Source organism: Petaurus breviceps, unplaced genomic scaffold (genome assembly GCF_028583685.1).
Source record: "Petaurus breviceps papuanus isolate PSGF00001 unplaced genomic scaffold, PetGlider_PUasm1.0 90823, whole genome shotgun sequence".
Taxonomy (NCBI): domain Eukaryota; kingdom Metazoa; phylum Chordata; class Mammalia; order Diprotodontia; family Petauridae; genus Petaurus; species Petaurus breviceps.
This window is the reverse complement of record NW_027187352.1, coordinates 23807177-23827660: the sequence shown is the minus strand read 5'-3', so window position 1 is coordinate 23827660 and position 20484 is coordinate 23807177. Positions and strand designations below refer to the sequence as shown.

Genomic DNA, 20484 nt, shown 5'->3' with positions numbered 1-20484 from the left:
AAGGTTTATGGATACTTCAGGATTAGAATGCATCATGTGTTTTCACAGAAAGGAAAAGGAATCTGCTCACATGGGTCTGATTCATTTCCCATTGGTGCATGTGCCAGTTAGATAGGAAACTAGAAATTATTGGCCTAGAATGTTCCAACGAGAGAAGTTTCCCAATACGGAAGAGACAAGGTTCCAGAGAAAGGGGCAGGATAGATAGGAAGAAGTGCCAGGTAGGAGGAAGGTATATGACTAGGAAAGAGAGAGCCTTATGGTCAAAGAAAGACTAGACAAGAAAAATTAAAGTTTTTCTAGGCTATTCCACTATTTCTTCTCCAAACTTTTCATTCTCTATCTACCCTACTACTTTTCTCTTCACTCAGATTCATAAGCTTGTCTTTTCCCTCTACCTGATTCCGAACATGTAACCTGCTGTCAAGGTCTATCAAGTCAACCTCCACAATAATATGTCTCACAGTCAACCTTTTTCTCTAATCACCTAACTACTCCCCTAGAGACAAGTTGACAACTCATTACCTATTACAACAGCTTCCCTCCTAATTAGTCTCTTGGTTTTAAATGTCTCCTTTCTCCAATTCATCCTTTACTTAGCTCCCAGGGCAAACTTTTTAAAGCACCAGAGATGAGAAAACACTAATGTTTGAGAATCTTCAGCAACTCTGTTATCTCTAAGGTAAATTACTAACTTTTCAGCTTGGCATTTAAAGGCCCTCACAGTCTCACTCCGGTCTACCTTGGAAGCTTATTTCACATTTTACATTTTGTAAGTTCAAGTCTGCATTTTCTCTCCCACCTCTGTGAAAAAGCAGAGACTTTCTCCCATTAACAGACACATTCCTTACTCACCTCCATGTCTCAGAAACACTGGCTTCCTTCAATGCATCAACTTAATGTATCAACTATTCCATGAAGTCTTTCATGACTAATTATGTTGTTTTCCTTCTCAGGAGTATGGATACACATCTCTTTACATGTTGTATTCTCTTACCAGTAGAATATAAACTTCTTAAGGCTATGTATGGTCTTATATTTTATCTTTTTCTCCCCAAAGCTAACACAGTGCCTTTCACAACTGAGGGTGTGTAGGGAGTGTATGTCTTTTAGACCTGTGATTTCACCGTATGGAGAACTCCCAGAGTGGAAAACTCCTTCCATTGATAGAGTTGGCAACTCATCTGTAAACTATATATAATTAGAGTTGCCTGTGCTGATGAGAAAACAAGTCACTTGCCCATGGTCACAGCAAGTATACATTAGACGCCAAATACAGATGTTCCTTCTTCCAAAGTCAACCCTATATTGTTTTTTTTTTTTTTAAAGCAATTGGAGTTAAGCAACTTGCTCAAGGTTACATGGCCAGTTATTTTGTGTGGGTGTTAAGTATCTGAGGCCGGAACCAATCCTGGGTCTCCCGACTCCGGGGCCAGCGCTCTTACTCACTGTGCCACCTGGCCGCCCCAATCAGCCCCATATTGTTGAAGTCATTATGCCTATTGCTTTGAAAATAGTAGGACCTTAATAAATGCCTGTTAGATTGGGCTGCTGAATGCTACAGAAAGGCTTAGCAGAGTTAGTTTTTTTTTGTTTGTTTTTTCACAGAGTACTTTACTATGAAACTGGCCTCCTTATTCTTTCTCACAAAAGACACTCCATCTCCTGGCTCCAGTCAATTTTACTGGCTATCTCCTATGCCTGGCATTCTCTTCCTCCTTAACTCCATCCCCTGGCTTCCTTCAAGTCAGCTAAAATTCCATCTTCTACAAGAAGCTTTTCCTAGTCCCCCTTAATTCTAATGCCTCCCCTCTGTGATTATCTCTAATTTCTACTGTACATATCTCCTTTGTACTTAGTTGTCCCCTTGAGAGCAGGGATTACTTTTTGTTTTGGGTCTTTTGTTTTTGTTTGCTGTTTCTTTGCATTTATTTGTATAGTCAGCATAAGTCCTTTTGGACTTAAAGCCACAATTTATTTTATTGCTTATAATTTGTCACAATATATTATTTTTGTTCTATAATTTGTATATATTCAGTACTTCAGGCACCTGTGATTTCATTGGGGATGGTATTCCATGCAATAAGGCAAATTACAACCCCACTGTGATTTGTTAGTAGTTTTCAAGTACTGCTATGGCCGCTCTGGTGAGCCAGCTATACTAGGCCCTAGATAGCACATATGCTATTAAAAAGATGAATTCAAAGCCCTTCAGGCTGGTATAACCTGCCAAAATTTGTAGGCCATTTGTATAGCCTTTGAGAATCCAGATTCAACTTCTTTTTAATATGAGGACTTCAAGGAGGGAATAATATATTAGTTTATTTATTGAAGATAAACTATTTCAGAATCTGAAAAAATCTATTTCCCTACTGTTTTTCTATAAAAATATATATATTTTTTCCAACGAAAGTCACTTTCTTAGTAAGCCTACAAGCATTTACTAAGGGCTTACTACATATGCCAGGCACAGTGCTAAATGACAGGGTTACAAAGAAAGTCAAAACACTCTCCTTGCTCTCAAGGAACAAACATTTTAAATTAAGTAGGAAAAAACAATACTACATAGCATTTTGAGTTAACTAAAATCAGCTGAAATGGAAAACCCATCATTCAGTAACACATGAACTATGTTCTATTTGGTTAAAAAAAAAATATTACTCACTATGCCTAAGCCATTAGAGGTATAGAAGCAAAATAAACAACAATAGGGTGGCTAGTGTTGTAGTGAATAGAGCACCAGCTCTGGAGTCAGGAGGACCTGAGTTCAAATCCAGCCTCAGACACTTGACACACTTACTAGCTATGTGACTTTGGGTAAGTCACAAGCCCAATTGCTCGCAAAAAAAAAAAAAGCAAAAAACCCACAAAAAAACCCCCTAATAACAACAATGCCTTGAATACCTTACATTTGTGTTACATGAAAATTAAAGTCTACTTGATTTCTATTATGATAATTTGCTGAAGATGGGAAATTAAGTAAAATATAGCAAGATAACCGTGCAGAATAGTTTCCAGTAAAGCCAGGCCCAATGCTGTAAGGCACATTAAGCTTTCCCCTCCAGCTGTTGTCTGGTGGTGCTGGTCCTCCCATATTTCTGTAATACACAAAAATTAGTATTAGTATTAAACTGGTATTAGGTGAAAGAAACATTTGATAAAAAAAAAACAACCCATCAACAAACCTTTATTCATACCTACCATGCGTCAGGTACAATGCTAGATGTTAGGGATATTAAGATACAAAAAAATATAGTCCTGCTCTTAATCAACTAATAAACATTTATTAAGTAAAAGCCAGTACCTGCCCTCAAGGAGCTCACAATCTAAAAGAGGAGAAAGGACCTTACAATCTACTATAAATAGAAAATAAACACAAAGAGAGTGGAGGTTGAGTAAAACTGAATAACAATTTGGGGAATCAAGAGGCTTTCTTAAAGAATGTGGCCCTTGAGTTGAGCCTTGAAGGAAGCTAGGGATTCCAAGAGTCTGAGATGAGAATGGAGGGGATTCTGGACTTGGGAGATAGCCTAAGCAAAAGCCTAGAGGGAAAAGATGGGATGTCTTATTTGGGGAAAAATAAGTTGGCCAGTTTGTTTGGAGTAGAGTATGTGTATGTGTAATTAGTCTGGAAATATAGACTGTAGTCAGACTGTAAATTATTTTTAAATGCTAAAGAGGAGTTTATATTTTATCTTAAAGTCAAAAGGATAATCCACTGAAGATTTTTAAGGAAGTGCCATTGTTAGATCTATTTTTTAGAAATTATCAATTTGGCAGTAGTGATGAGGAGGAAGGATTGCAGAGGGGATGTGACTGAAAGACAGGAGACCAATTAGGGGGCTGATAAGTGATGAAGGTCTGAACTAGAGTAGTTACCATGTAAGTTTGAGAAAGAGGATTCAAGAGATGTGGAGGCAGATATGAAATGATTTGTCAAATTATTGGGTGTGGGGGCAAAAGAAAGTATTGAACTGACTCCTAGGTTGTAAACCTGGGCAACTAGAAGAATTATGATATCCTTAAAAGGGAATTTAAGATGAGAGATAGGTTTAGGGGGAAAGATAACCATTTTGGACATGTTGAGTTAGATCACTGCAGCTAACAATTATGACTTCAGAGGACTAAGGATATCCTTCTCCACCTACTAGGGTGGTAGTAGACTAGGCAAATATTGTCATACAAGGCCAGTGGATGGATTTATTTTGCTTAATTATACTTCTTCAATAAAAGGGAGCATAGATTGGGACAATGTTATCATTGAGAAATGATCAATATGTTAAAATAGTAATATTAAGAAAATATTAATTGATTATAGGGATAGGGTGAAAAGAGGCTGAGAAGGAAAATAGTGAGTAAAAATAACTGGGCATAGACCAGTATCTTACAGCATTTACCAAGATAATGTCAAAATGGATACATGACCAAAATATAAAGAGAGATTTACAGTAAATTAGAAGAACACGAAACATATTACTTATCAGACTGAGGGACAGGTGAATAATTTATGAATAAAAAAGAGATAGAGAGCAAAGTTAGGTATAAAATGGATAATTTAGATTACATGAAAGTTAGAAAATTTGTATAAATAAAACAAATGTAGCCACAATCAGAAGGAAAGCAGAAAATTGGGGAAAAAATTTGACAATTTTCCAGATAAAGTTCTCATACCTAAAATAGATAAAGAACTTTGTCAAATCTATAAGCGTACAAGTCATTCCCCAACTGGTAAATGGTTAAAGGATATGAACAGACAGGTTTCTAATGAAGGAATCAAAACTATTTTTAGTCATATGAAAAAATGCTCTAAATTATTATTGATTAGAGAAATGCAAATGAAAACAACTTTGAGATATCATTTTACACCTACCAGATTTGCTGAAAATTATAAAGGGTGAAAGTGACAAATGTTGGAGGGGATGTGGAAAAAATGGGACACTAATTCATTGTTGGTGAAACTGTTAAATGATCCAACAATTTTAGAGAACAATCTGGAATTAAGCCCAGAGTTATTAAACTGCCTATACCCTTTAACCTAGCAATATCACCACTTGGTCTATTTTGGAAGATAATTAGGGAAAAAGGAAAAGAACCTATATGTTCTAAAATGTTTATAGCAGCTCTCTATAGTGACAAAGAACTGGAAATTGCAGGGATGCCTATCAATTGGGGAATAGCTGAACAAATTGTGTTATATGATTGTGATGGAATATTACTGTGCTATAAGAAATGATGAACTCAGTGATTTTAGAAAAACATGGAAAAAGTTGCACAAAATAATGAACAAAATGAGTGGAACCAGGAAGGAGAACATTGTATTACAGTAAAAGTAATAGTTTTAAGAACAACTTTGAGCTAATAAGCTATTTTGTCTATTATAAATACCCAAATTAACTATAAGGGACATATGAATTAAAATGCTATTTGTATCCACAGAAATAATTGATAAAAAGAAGTACATATAGAATAATTTTACATATGTATATGTATATACACACATATATAATGTATACACACACAAATACATACATATACTTATTTTGGTCTAATGGTAACCATCTCTAAAACAGGGTAAGTGAAAGGAAGAAAAAAAAGAAATTTATATGATAGATTTTTTGTATATTTGAAAGGAATAGCAAATTGTGCATAGTAGATATTTCATTTCTTTTTTTAATTTTACTATGTCATGGAAATGCTTGTTATATTTGATAAATTAAAAATAAAATAAAAAAGTAAATTTAAAAAATGACTATAGATATATTCAAGCATACTCTAGCATGCAGATCTGAGGACTCTCATCTACATAACTTAATGTACTTCTACCATCTAGTCTCCTTCTTCAAAATATCTTCCTAAAGCCCAGCTCTGTTTTTATCATTTCTCAACTGAGAAAAAAAAAACTTTAATAGTTCCACATGCTCTATAATATCTGTTCTCAGTCTTCCTGGGGCCAATGAATTATTACAAAGAATCTATACAAATTCATATTTACATTAAGCATTGTTTTAGCTCCAACAAAATATGTGGGAGGACTAAGCATAATAAATAATCAAACACATTTTCTGCAGACTGAATTAATAATGTTTTACATGTGCATATTAAATATATGTAAATGATGCTAAAATACAAATTATTTTAAAATACTATATTATTTTTTAGTTATTTTAATTGAATTTCCCTATCCATGATTTCCTTAAGGATTTTGTTTTTGGTATATAGAAATACAAATATAAATAATTTTTCTCCTTTTGTTTAGCCAATGTTTATACCTTCAATTTTTAGTCTGTTTTATTATTACTGTTTGCATTTGTATAACTATGCCAAATAATAGTACAGAAGGCATCCTACTTTGTTCTTATATTTATTAATTTTTTAAATTTCCCCACTACAATTGATGCTAACTTTTGGTATTAGGGCTATACTTTTTAATCTTATTAACATATAACCCTCCTGTGTCAATAATTTGTAATTTTTTTCAGAATATCTGAGTATCGTATTTTGTCAAAGGTGTTTATTTTCTTATATTTACTGCTTAAATATAATGCAAATGTTTTTGCTTTTAGTATGATATTTTAATTATTTTTCTAATTGTGAACTGTCCTTACATTTTTCACACAAATCCTACTGAGTTATAGTGGATTTTATACACACACACACACACACACACACACACAGAGCTATAGACTTTTTGCTAGGGTGATACAAATATTGTATCAATATTCATTAGTTTCTTTTAAAACAATAACTTTTACTAATGCTTTTTCCTTTAATATTGTCATTTCTGGATACTACCCTATTCAAAAGAATTAAACTCTTTCCTTGTAACAAAGAAAAATAGGTAAGCAAAAATAACTTATACAATGAACAACATATGCAACATTCTGCTCTTCTTGTCTCTCATTCCTCTGCCAAAAAGGGGTCGGGGTTATGCTTCATTATCTGTTTTCTAGGGCCATTTATCCATGTGTGTGTGTGTGTGTGTGTGTGTGTGTGTGTGTGTTTTAGTAATTTAGAGTTTGATTTCCTTTTAGGAATATTTTCATTTACTTTATTGAACTTACTGTGCATATTTGTATCCTAGGTGTTTAGAATTCCACATCTAAGAGCTCTGAGAATATCTGTACCCATCAATTCTTGCCTGCTGCAGCCTGGTTTCTGTACATTTTCAGGAGAGCAATGCATGCAGAGAATTAATGCTCACTATCAAAATCTTTAGCACTCCCAAATGGTTCAATGTCAGAAATGGATACAGCTTTATCTGCTGAAATAATCCTAAAAGACATGTGTTTATTCCTTCTACATTCCAGATGAACTATATATTTGTCATTCAGACCATTAGCAGTGTAGATGAATCCCCTAATATATGTTCTCCCCCTTTTGGAATATAAGTTCACTGAGGATAGGGACTATAATGATTTTGTGTTTGTATACTCAGATCTTAGCACAGGACTTTGTTCATTATGAGCACATAACAAATGTTTTTCCATCCATCCATCCATGTTCTGCTTATTTCATTCTGTATCCATTCATAACAAGCATTCTTTGTTTCCTTTAAAATCTTCCTAAAAATAGGGATTATGATATAAGATTTGTAAACGGATTATTACTGCACTTTTAATTGCTTTATAAAGTCTTAATTTCCATAGTCCAACTTTTTGCCAGATGTTATTATGCAGAATATTTCACTATAGTTAAAATTCTATACTGTAGGTTAAATATGTATTTGCATCTTGCCCTTTTGAGAAACAGAATTATAGATTAAGAGCTGGATAAGACTTTACAAATCATCTACATATGAGGAAAACTGAGAACCAAGGAAATTAAATGACTTCTTCAAGGTAGCTTTATGGTTGAATTAAAATGTCCACTTCAATTTGCTGACTCCATGTTTATTCTCCTGTACCATGTTGCCTTTTTTTTTTTTTGTTAGTGTCAAGGTGTCCAATTAACCTTTTGCTTTTACATTTTATTCCTTTTCAGCTGTACTTGTACTTACTCTAGTAAGATCTGGGCATCATTGTATCCAATTGGATGAACAGGAATCTTTGGAAGACCAATAGCCTCAGTTATATCATATCTATAGGCATATTCTGCGGAAAAAAGAGAATTCACCTTTTAAGACCAAGACAATCAAGTCATTTCAAATGATTCTGTTATATACAGTCATTTGAATAAATATATACAGTCTTTGAATAAAAGAGAAATTGCCTGATTTTTCTTTTAGAGCTCAATAAGTAAGAAAACTTATTTAAGGCAGAACCTTTTTTATGGTCAATGTTTGCTTTTTTTTTTGAGAAATAATTTTGAGTTGATTTTAGGAAGAATCAAAATCACTGTATTTCGAACACACAAAAAAGCATATCACCATGATCTGAAGTGAAATATATGCATAGAAAAGATGGTTTGGGTATAATTGATTTCTTCTTTGGCCAAAAAACTAGAAAAATCTGGGTAGATGATTCCTCCCAGGCTATCTGGTGCTTGAAGAAAAAAATAAAAAAAATCACAGGAAAGGAAAAATATTGCAACAAGGAAATAAGAATTTACAGTGAGAATAATACTTGGTCCTGGACAAAATGAAGCATGCAGTTAGCAATGCAGAAAATGACAATGTTTACCTTTCTCCACTTCTGAGATATGACAGAATCTCAAGAGTTAAGAAGGATCTTTGTAGCCATCTACTTAACTCTATACTTGTGAAGTATTTACTTTACTATATACTTGACATGCAATGATCCAGTCTTTTTTTGAAGATCTAAAAGGAGGGGAAACTCACTATCTACTATGAGAGCCCATTCCACTTTGGGATTGCTATAATGATCAGAAAGATTTTCTTTACATCAAAGTTAACTTGCTTTTTTGCAATTTCCACCCACCGTTCTTAGTTCTGTCCTCTGTGGCCAACCATTATAAGCCTAATCTCTTTTTTACATGTCAGTCCTTTGGTTATTGCAAAGAACTGGCTATCATGTTCCCTTTTCTACAAGGTAAATGCCCTCAGTTCCTTTAATAGGTCCTCAATGGTATGGATTGGACTCCTTGATTCAGAATCCTGGTTCCCCTCAATAATAGATGAACATTTATCAGGTGCCTACTAAGGGCCAGGCACTGGAAATAAAAATACAAAAGTGAGACGGGCAGTCAATCGACATTTATTAAGAGTCTATTCTGTGTTACTGTGTTGGGTGCTGGGGCTTAGCATTGATATAACATCTCCCCTCCTCCTACTTAATAGTACTTAATTTTTTCCAATTACATGTAAAGACAGTTTTCAACATCATTTTTATAAGATTTTGAGTTTCAAAATTTTCTCCCTTTCTCTACTCTCCCCTCCCTAAGACAGCAAGCAATATGATATAGGTATAATCATATTAAACATATTTCCACATTAATCATTTTATGAAAGAATCAGAACAAAAGGGGAAAACACAAAGAAAAACAAAAAAAGGTGAAAATAATATGCATAAATCTGCATTCTGACTCCATAATTCTCTGAATGTGGATTTTCCATCATTAGTCTTTTGAAATTGTCTTTGATTATTGTATTGTTGGGAAGAGCTAAGTCTATCTCAGTAAAACGATTTTTTCAAAAAATTGAATTTACAACATTATCTCTGATCTGAACTATACAATAGTAATTGCAAATATTAAAATTGTAAACAGTAAAATTTTAGCATTCAGGTAACAGAGAGTAAAAATTCTCTTTCTCTGTCTTTCTTTTTCTCTTTCTCTGTCTGTCTGTCTGTCTCTCTCTCCTCCCCGCAGCATGTATACTGATCATGAGCTGAACAATCCTAGCCTTGGTGGTTGCCTTTTGAGTTCAAGATATGAAGGGAGCCTGGTTCTCTCAGGGCCATGGATAAAACAAAAACTTCTTGGACTGGCCTTTAAAGCACTCCACAACTAAAGCACCAATCTACTTCCATATGCATTTATGGACACTATGTTCCAACCAAATTGATCTACAAGCTTTTTTCTGAACTTGACAGACTAGTTCCCACCTTTATATAGACACACAGGCCTAGAATGCACTTCCTTCTTTGCACTTTTCCAAATTTTTGATTTTCATAGTCCATCCAAAATGACACTTTGTTCCTCACACAGTACAATCCACCTACTATCTCCTCTCCTAAATTGTGTACTGGCTGATTCCCATGCCTAGAATCTACTCCCTCTTTACTAACAAATTACCTTTCTCCCTTTAGGACATTGCTTAAATGTCATCTACTGCTTGAAGCCTTGCCTGATTCCCTCAACTACTAAAGCCCTCCCTCCCAATCTACACTATATTTAACTACCTTCAATGTATTTTTATTTGTTCAAATGTTTCTATGTACTTGTCTTCTCCTCCAGAATATAAGTTCAATGTAAGTATATGTGTCACCAGGACCTGGCTCGATGCCTGGCACACAGTAGGAACTTAATAAATACTCACTGATTGAGTCCTTCAAGGTTCATCTTAGGTGCCAACAGTTGTTTGCTCTCCTTCCTCAACCTCCACAAAAATAACAAGGGCACTTTGATCTCTCCTTTTGCATCCCCATTTACTCTGTATGTGGTATTATGTCTATCTTTGTACTTCATACATCTCTTCCTCCCACTCAGTTGAAGTGTGATGCCCGAAGCTTGAAGGCTTGAACTGTTTCATTCTTGTTTTTGTATGTCCAGGATCTAACACAATGTCTTGAGTGTGAATACATATATGTGCATACATACATACATATTTTGGAGGTCGAGTGGGGATTGGTCCTTTAATTCATAAAAGGAGGGACTACCGGTATGCTAACTCCCTATAATAATTCAGTCAACTTGGTCAGTCAATAAATTTTTATTAAATGCCAACTAAGTGCAAGACACTGTGCTAAATGTCAGGGACACAAAGCATGGTAAAGGACAGTCCCTGATCTCAAGGAGCTCACAATCTTATGAGGGAGACAATATACAAAGAACAACATACGAACAAGATATGCTGGAGATAATGAACAGAAGGAAGGCACTAGATTCAAGGGAAATCCCATGTGATTTAGTTATAGAGACACCTGGGGCACTGAGAATTTCATGGCCAGACAATGAGCATATCTCAGGAGCAGGAGCTAAGCTCCTATCTCCTGACTCCCAGGCTGGGCTGTTACCTACCACACCACACTGGAAGTATGAGAAACTTCATAAATATTTGCTGAATTTATTAAAACAAAACTATACTACCATTTTGGCTTTTCACAGAATCATAGAACTTGAGAGCTGCAATGTACCTCAGCAGGCATCTAGTCCAGTTCAACTAAATTGCATTCTCTTAGTTCACAGTTGTTATAAAAAGCCATTATAAGCAAATTATATGATATCATTAGCAGAAGATACCCGGGTACAATTATTTTAAACAATGGCCTTGCTCTAAGGAATGGAGTTTTTTCCTAAATCTGTATTAATTTATGCCCAGTGAACATTCCCTGAATTCTTGGCATTAAATCTGGCATCACAGGACTTGAAATAGCAGAGAAGCTGATTATAAACTGATCACATATTTCAGCATTCTGAGGTCTCTGTTCCACTTTTCAGGAAATGAAAAACCATACTGCAGATGAATCTCCATTGCAGTTCCCTGTGTTTGCCTGCCCAAGGACATCCAGGGACCATAATCTACTCCTTTACTTGGCAAAGCGCTTATTTTTGTTTATTCCTTTGTGTCTCCAGTGCTGACTGAGGACTCCTAACTCACCGTTAGCTGGATAACCTGGAGTGAGAGGGTCACCTGCACCATTGAGGTTCAGCACATTTCCACGCTGGGCACCACCTCCAGGAAGGTTCCAACCCTTTGGATAAGGTTCTACCCCAGGGGAAGAATAATCAGCAGGATCAGAATAGAGGATAATCCCTTTGGCTCCTGCCTGTTGAGCATTTTTAACCTGTAAAATGAGTAATTAAAAAAAAATATATTCCAATTTAATTGTACCAGATTCCAGAGCTAAAACTTATCATGGAAGCCTAGCCACTTATTATAATCAAATTTATTTTGACCCTTACTCCAATGAGAATATATTGATCTATTTACTTTATCTACCAAAAAAAGTACATTTTAAAAGAGGCATCAAAAGTTGAATTGTGAGCAAATTCACACACACACACACACACACACACACACACACACACCAGGCAAATCCTCATTGTGTTGGGTCCCCAAGTAATAATATCCCATGTCTACTACCATAAAAAGACCATAAGATCTAGTTACCCCACATTCCAACTTCCCACCTTTTCCCTGGGGTAAACTTTTCCATGGTAGGCAAGCAACTTTGAAATCTGATTCCTCTAAAAATCCATGAGTAAATCAGAGTAAGGTGATAGAATAGGTCTCAAAAGGCTGCTAAACATCTGTTTTACCTCTATCCTCTTTCCTTTAAAAGACTTTACTGAATTTTAAATTATATCTTACAATAACAATGTAGCAACATAGTAGTATTTTACATTTGGGCAGTACTTTATATTTTACAAAGCATTTTCATGTACATTTTTTCATTTTATTTTTATAATGGCCCTGTCAGGAACACAGGGTAGATAACATTCTCTTTATTTTTCAGATATGGAAATTGAAACTCGGAGGTTAGGTGATTTGTCCAGGGTCATAAAGCCAATAAGTATCAGAGTCAGGACCATACTCAAGTCTTTAGATTTCTAGTTCAGTGGTTTATTCTTTTCTCCCCATTTTATCACGCTGCTTCTTGGACATCAAATATTAATTCATTTTATATATTTCAAAATAATAAAATATTTACAAGATGGCAATAAATAATGCTCCTTGATGCAAATTAGCAATGCACTCTCTTGAAATTACAGAAATGATTTGTGGGATGTGGTATATGTCACGTCTATCTTCACTTTCTACAATAGCCCAGTCCCAAATATTCTATCATTCTTAGGCAATAATCTAAGGAGCTCCTTCTCTGACCCAAGTAGGCACTTGCTATAGAACAATAATGCAAAACAGTGTCAGAAATGAGGAGATACTGTAATTTCAATAAAATGAATGGAGTGCAGAAAAGTGGGAGAAAGGTTGGGGGAGGGAAAGGAAGGTGAACTTACCTTATTTCCTCTGAAAATTTTTCCATATCTAGCAATGGCAATTTTTCCAGAACAATTGATTCCTAAATCCCGCTCCAATTTAAAAAAATCTTGGGTTCTTGCATAATTCACATATACTAGTTCACCCTATTGGGAAAAAAAAGATGATTTAAAAACTAGAATGCACTTTCTAAAGCAGAGAAATTATGCATAAGGTTTATTACTTTAAAGTAGATTTTTCTAAGCTGTTTCATATTTGCTGTCTTAGGTCATTCTTACTACTAACAGAAGAAGTAGACAAGGAAGAAACTGTCAACTCACTTGACTAATTAGATAACTGATTAGGAACCTGACCAAGGTCACGTACATTAGGAGATAACTATGAAGTCAGGGTTAGAACTCACTTCTGACAATTTGGTGATCTTTCCTTTTGTAGAAGGCAAGTATTGACCAGGCCAGCTTGGTAGTTCAGGTTCAAAATTAGAATAAAATGAGACATAATTAATCCATCTAACAGGTAATAAAAAGGTTTACGTAGCTATAGAAGAGGAAGGATATCCAGAACAAGGAAATAATATTCGTGTAAAATAAAGCATCCATCAGCTGATCAGAATTTCCCTGTTTTGGTCACGTTGCTGGCTTATCAGCCTCAAAACTCACCCACCAAAGCTGTACCCTAAGCTTTGCCCTTCTGTGTTAAGGTTAAACTTTTCTCTCTTTTGCCAGAGCCTTGCCCTCCCTTGCCCATGGTGGGGGAGGAAGGTGTCCTAATGATTCCTTACTACCCTCCCTCCCAAGCTTGCGCCTGAGTTTTGTATTAGCTACTATTCACCACATAGCAGTACCTGTTAGCCCTCACATACCAGAAGCTGGAGAGGTGCTGAGATGCAGTGGCCCATTCCATTTTATTGATATGGACTTATCCAAATTGTCTTTATCTCATTACAAAAGCTGGCTCCACCTTGAAACTTTTGCTGATCTCCAGTGATCAACATGTTCCTTGACATATTTTTTTAAATAAACTCCTTTAATTCTCCTTTTCCTGAGCTTTTCCTCATTAATCAGAATGAAAGCCTGAACAAAGAATTTTCCTTTTATCACCTTAAAGCACTATATAAATGTTAACTATTATTTATGAATAAATGAATAAAAAGAATTTAGTAAGTACTTTAATATACAAAGCACTGTGTTAAGTATTGAGCACAGGAACAAAAATAAGAGAGACTCTACTCTTGAGGGGCTCACATTCAAATACAGAAAGGCAGTGCATATAAGAGGTTTCAGCTCTCAGTCAGATGGAAAGAGCCAGTAATCCTGAGAGCACAGAGGCAAAGTCAATAGTAATACATCTTCTTTAAGGCAAGTTCCATGAAAAGACTACATCCTTTGAAACATTTGATGGTGCCAAGGACTTTGGTAGTGAGAACTTTGTCATCTTATTCTTCAGTAGCTGTAGAATAGGGATTACTTAGGAATCTCAGATTACAAAACTTTTGAAGTTTACAATGCATTCTCTGCTTAAGAGATAGGAAGAGTCAGATTCTCTACCTTCCCCAATGTCCTCTTAGCAAGTCTCTTCTAGGTTTTGAGTGGAAATATTTTTTTCCTTTAAGGATGACCACCACTCAACATACCTGGCCTCCATATTTACTTGCTACTTTATATAAACCCCCTAGCCTATGACAGAATATCCTTAGTCAATCCTAAAATACTTCCTGTGTAGCAGTCCATTTCTACTAATTGCCTGAGGTACTCCTTTTTTACTTGATTATCAAGATTGTATCTAGTCTGAAGCCTTTGATTAATTGATTCAATAGAAATGGTAGGCCTCATTTTCACATAGTATATAGCTCTGACTGATTCAAAGAAAAGTTCAAGGTCTCCGTATTTAGTGAAGTAGGGATATGGAACCCCCTCACCTTGCACAAGATAATTCTGGGAATGAAGGCACTAACAACACGTATGAGGTAAGATTTCGCGTGGAAGTGCCACTTGAGCTGAATCTTGAACGAAATTTCAGGAAATTTCCTTAAAGGAAATCAGGAATTGCAAGAGGCAGAAGCGAGGTAGGAGTGCACGACAGGCATGGGAGACATGCTACTACACGGAGACGGAAGACATAATTTTACAAATTCTGAGCAGTGATAGGTCAGTATGGCTAAATTCAAAGTGTGAAGAGAAGAATAATATAGAAGAAGACTGAAAAGGTAGGAAGAGTCTAGTTGTGAGGAGATTTCAATGTGGAATAAAGGAGTTTATATTTGATCCTAGTGGCAACTGTAGTTTCTTGAGCAAAGGGTAACATGATTTAGAAAAATCACTTAGGCACCTGTGTGAAGAATGAAGAAAAACAAAGATAGGAATAATGGTAGAATTAAATCAAATGTACAGAGAAGAAATATATCTCAGAAGTCACACTAATTTAAGGGTTCAGTGACCAGTTCTCAAGATATGTGAAAGGTACGATATGAAGTTATTATAAAATGTTAATGATACTAATTCTCATCCCTACAAAATTCTTATGAGAATAATTTAATTAACAGACTTTCTGAGGGTATTCTTCATTAAAATATGAGAAGGAACAATAATGTTTTACGCAAGACTGCTTATTACATTTTTACAGTTAATTTTTAGGAAGGTGTAGGGTAAACGAAAGCCTACTTTACTTTTTTGTTACCTTTTGAAAAAGAATTTCATTTGGCAGAGCAAAATTCTGCTTGAAAAGCTCTCCTTCAATATGGTATATCTCCTGTATGCATAACTCCTCCTACAGACCTACTTTCCCAACCCTCATTTGCATTAGAAGATTGGGTGGCCAAAGAATCAATATTAATTGTTTCCTTCATAGCTCTAGAGGTAAGCCTGACAGGGTGGATTTTCATAGGACTATCTCTTATAAGGACCCACCAGTATGTTCCCCATTATCAGTCCAAGCTAATTACTTGTTAAAATAATATTTAATAAGTCTTTATAGTAAGGATATTTATTATGGAAACACTTCTCAAAAAGGGGTATAGTCTCCCTTTGTCCCACAAGATCTCTGGGAAGAAAATGACAAAAAAGGAAAATGATAAACGTTGTAGAAGATGTGGGAAAATTGAAACACTAATGCATTGTTGGTGGAGTTGTGAACTGATACAACCATTCTGGAGAGCAATTTGGGCCTATATTTGGGCTATAATAAAACTGCATACCCTTTGACCCAGAAATAAAACTTCTAGGTCTGTATCCTAAAGAGATCATAAAAACAGGAAAAAGACCCACATATACAAAAATATTTATAGCAGTTCTTTTTGTAGTGGCAAAGAATTGGAAATTGAGGGGATATCCATCAACTAGGAAATGGTTAAACAAGTTGTGTTTTATGAATGTAATGGAATACTACTGTGCTATAAGAAATGATGAACAGACTTCAGAAAAACATGGAAAGACTTATATGAACTGATGCTGAGTGAAATGAGCAGAACCAGAACATTGTACCCAGTAATAGGCAATGACTGACCTTGATAGACTTAGCTTTTCTCAGAACTGCAAGGATCTAAGACAATTCCCAAACACTTATGATGAAAAATCCTATCCACACCCAGAGAAAGAACTTTGGAATCTGAATGCAGACAGAAGCATACTATTTGCTCTCCTTTTCTTTTGTTGTCTTGTTTCTTCTTTCTTGTGGTTCCTCCTATTAGTTCTAATTCTTCTTTACATCATGACTAATGTAAAAAATATGTTTGATATGAATGTATAAGTAGAGCCTATATCAGATTTCATGCTGTCTTGAGGAGTGGGGGAAGAAAAGGAGGGGGATAAAATTTAAAACTCAAAATCTATGGAAGTGAATATTGGAAACTAAAAATAAATTAATTATAAAAAAAAGATTTCTGGGAAGAATGAATTCAAATTTGGGGAGCAAATGTGGCCAAAGCATAAATTCATGGTGTCTGGATACTAGAAGTCATTTTTTATTTCACAGAGGACAAATGGAGGTCTGCTTAGGTTCTCTGTCAAGCATCAAAGGTGGTGCTCTTGGAGAGTCCTAAAGCTATTTTATCTACAGCACATCTAGTTTATCCTTGAAAAGTCTTCTGATTACTGATGACACTGCTGTCAGCCAATGATGAAACTGGCAGACACTGCCATCAAATCAGAATTCCCGATCTCCCAACTGTTCTGAAGTTCACAAAGTTATCATTTAGTTAATGATGTGATGTATGTGAAGATAAATTTAATCCTTCCAGCATCCCTAAGGGCAGTCCATCTCAGGAGTTCCACACCATTGATCATTTAACTCTCCTCCTGCTGGAAGGCAGGATTCCAAACTGGCTGGCTGTTTTATACATTACCCTAAGGTTCAGGGCTGATACTCTTCAACTAATCATTAGATATTTCCTACATGGAGTCATTTGCTTTAATACAATGACCTAAATCCATTATGATGCTTTTAAATTGATTAGCCAAATTTAGAAGCTTTGGTCTTCTGTGACTTAATTGGAGTACAAATGGAAATCATCATGCTTAATTAAACATATATTAATGTCATAAAAGATTCTTTGATGACCTCACAATAGATATAACTTTCACAATCCTCTCATTGTTGATATTAACTAAGATATTACACAAGGAGACCAATATTCTTGTCAAAAGGTGTTTTCCACTACTTAGAGGATTTCCAGTGCTGAGTTCAAACTTGAGTAATCCCATGTAAATGGCAGCTCTTCTTCATATTTTGCTAATTATTTCATCATCTGGAACAAATGCAAAACCCTCTAAATGAGCTCCCCAACTACTCAGTATAGCCTAAATATATACATAAGGATAAACAGGTTGTTGAGGAATTTCTTCTGTTTAGACTATGATATAGATAGACAATTAGAGCAACAATTCAATCAGTTGGTTCATCAGTACATATAATCTTGAAAAAATACCACAGATGGACAATATACTAAGCCCAGAACCAACTAAAAAGGAAGATGAGAGTAGGATTCATTGTATTTGCAAAACTGCAGCATTTTCAATGAACCTAAGGTTCTGTCTGAAAAAAAAAACTATTTTTTTAAACTTCAATATTTCCCATATCATATACCTACACATTATGGAATACCACAATCATATCCTATTTAATTTCTAATTAATTTCTTTTGGATCCTTAGCTTCCTTACTTTACATTTTTTCTCACTTTACATTACCTTTTTGCTGCACCAATTCTTTAACATATTAAGTTCATTTTAATTTCAATTCCCAATTTTTGAGATGTTAACAAATTTGCTCAAATCAATGATAAAGTAGGGCTACAAAAAAAAATTAGCTGAAACAACTAAAGATGAAAAACTATAATGAGCATCCTCTCACAGTACTTTAGTTCTCTGACTACACACAATGACCCTTTTGTATGATTTACAGTGAACTATTGTTCTTTTCCTAGGAATAAACACACTCTTGCGTTGTGGTTTATGGGAGAATTTGTTCTTTTCCCGTCAACCTTCTATTGTCCTGTGCCCCTATCTTTTTTTTTCCACTATGAAGAATTCAATGACTGGATATTAGTATAGATGGGAAAAGTCATTAGACAAAAACTGAATTAAATTAAGAGTATCTAATGTCCATTGCTTTCCTACTTCCTGATCCAGAATTCAATCATTCTGACACCACACCTCTAAGGAACAGTCTCAAAGAAACCCTATAATGTTTTACTCCCACATCCCACAGGGTTACAGAGAGGAATTGAACAAACATTTAAAAAAAGGGAGAACAAAATGAGAAACTTCTCTATCTACAAATTGTTCTTCTGTGCCTGGTACATAGCAAGTTTGTAATAAATGCTTGTTGGTTATGTTTAATTATCTGCATCAATTTTTTTCCCTCCATTAGTATGATATTCCCTAAAAGGGACTTAAAAAAAAACAAGCATGCAAGTATTAAATATAGAAATTTTAGGACTGTATAGGAAGAAAAAAGATAACTCACAAACTCAGCAATCTTTGTGGACTAAGTTAAGTACTATATATTTTTGTATCTTTCACTACTGATTTACTTGCTTATTTACTAAACCTAATGTTAATTTCACGGTCAGGGGATTTGAATGAGTAATTTTCAAAAGAATTGCAAATAAATTTAATTATCATAGAAAAAATAACCACAAATCACTAATTATAAGAAAATACAAAATAAAACAATTCTAAGGTTGAAAATATACCTCACTTTTTGGAAATTTGCAAAAATAACAAAAAATAGAAATAACTTATATTAGAGAGGCTGTTGGTATAAGGATCAGTGAATTGGAAACAATTATAAATATTTGTAAAAGAGTCCAAACTATTGATAGCCTCTGACTTGGTAATACCAGTATTGTGCAAACAACTCAAAGAGGTCAAAATATAAAGGTCCAACATATACAACACATGATACACTTCATAAACACGTTTTGATTGATAACACTTCTTGTAGCAGAGAAACAGAAATAAAGTGGCTGCCTATTACCTGGGGAATATCTTCAATTGTGGTTTATGAACATAATGGAATATTATTGCACAAAAAGAAATAACAAATATGAGAAATTTAGAGAAACATGAGACTATTAATAAAAACTGATACAGAAGGAGAAAAAATGAAGAAATTGAAGCCCAGATAAATTAATTTACTTGTCCAACGTCACATGATTACTTTGTGGCAAAATCAGGACTAGAATTCTGTTCTCCCAACTTTAGGTACAATGGTCTTTCTACCCTACCACACAGCCTCCAAGATTTACACTACTCTATTTTCATAAAATTTCTACCATTCTTTCCTCTTTCTATATTAATAGAATGGAAGTTACAATTACTTCACTGAGGTATTCTGTGGGTATTATTGAAATGACCATGCTCAGATATATCAAATGTTGTATCTTCTTAAAAATATATCAGAAGGTAAAATTTTGAAAGCTAATAAGAAAAGATATGTTGAATTTCTAAGAATGTCATTTACAGGGCAGCGAGGTGGTCAATGAATCTGACATTCATCAGATAGATGAAATGTTGACTTTAACCTTACTGCCTCTTCAATGACACAAGAAAAGCTGTATGCTGTAGGATACAACTTTAGATTCCTTAGCAATATTGCTAAGTGACTACAAAGGTGATATTATCCCTCTGTTCAGCATTCTCTGGAATTGTCATTATCATACAACTCTTTCCTAAATGACATTCTTTTTGTTTTGGAGGAAGACAAGGCAATTTGGGTTAAGTGACTTGCCCAAGGTCACACAGCTATTAAGTGTGGCACGTATCTGAGGCCACATTTGAACTCAGGTCTTCCTGCCTCTGGGGCCAGTGTTCTATTCATTGTGCAACCTTGCTGCCCCCTAAATGACATTCTTAGAAATTCACCAACATATCTTTTCTTATTAGCTTTCAAAATTTCACCTTCTGATATATTTTTAAGGAGACACAACAA

General features: G+C 34.8%; 1 protein-coding gene across 1 annotated transcript in view; it reads right to left on the bottom strand.

The window, feature by feature from the left end:
* LOC138148357 (glutamate carboxypeptidase 2-like) overlaps positions 1-20484 on the bottom strand; it is an 89158-nt gene that overhangs the window by 39633 nt on the left and 29041 nt on the right. The window contains exons 5-8 of the mRNA XM_069071050.1: positions 13078-13203; positions 11717-11903; positions 7997-8090; positions 3000-3098 (exon numbers count right to left, since the gene is read on the bottom strand). Of these exons, the coding sequence (XP_068927151.1) occupies positions 3000-3098; positions 7997-8090; positions 11717-11903; positions 13078-13203 (506 nt within the window). The remainder of the gene's footprint in view (positions 1-2999; positions 3099-7996; positions 8091-11716; positions 11904-13077; positions 13204-20484) is intronic.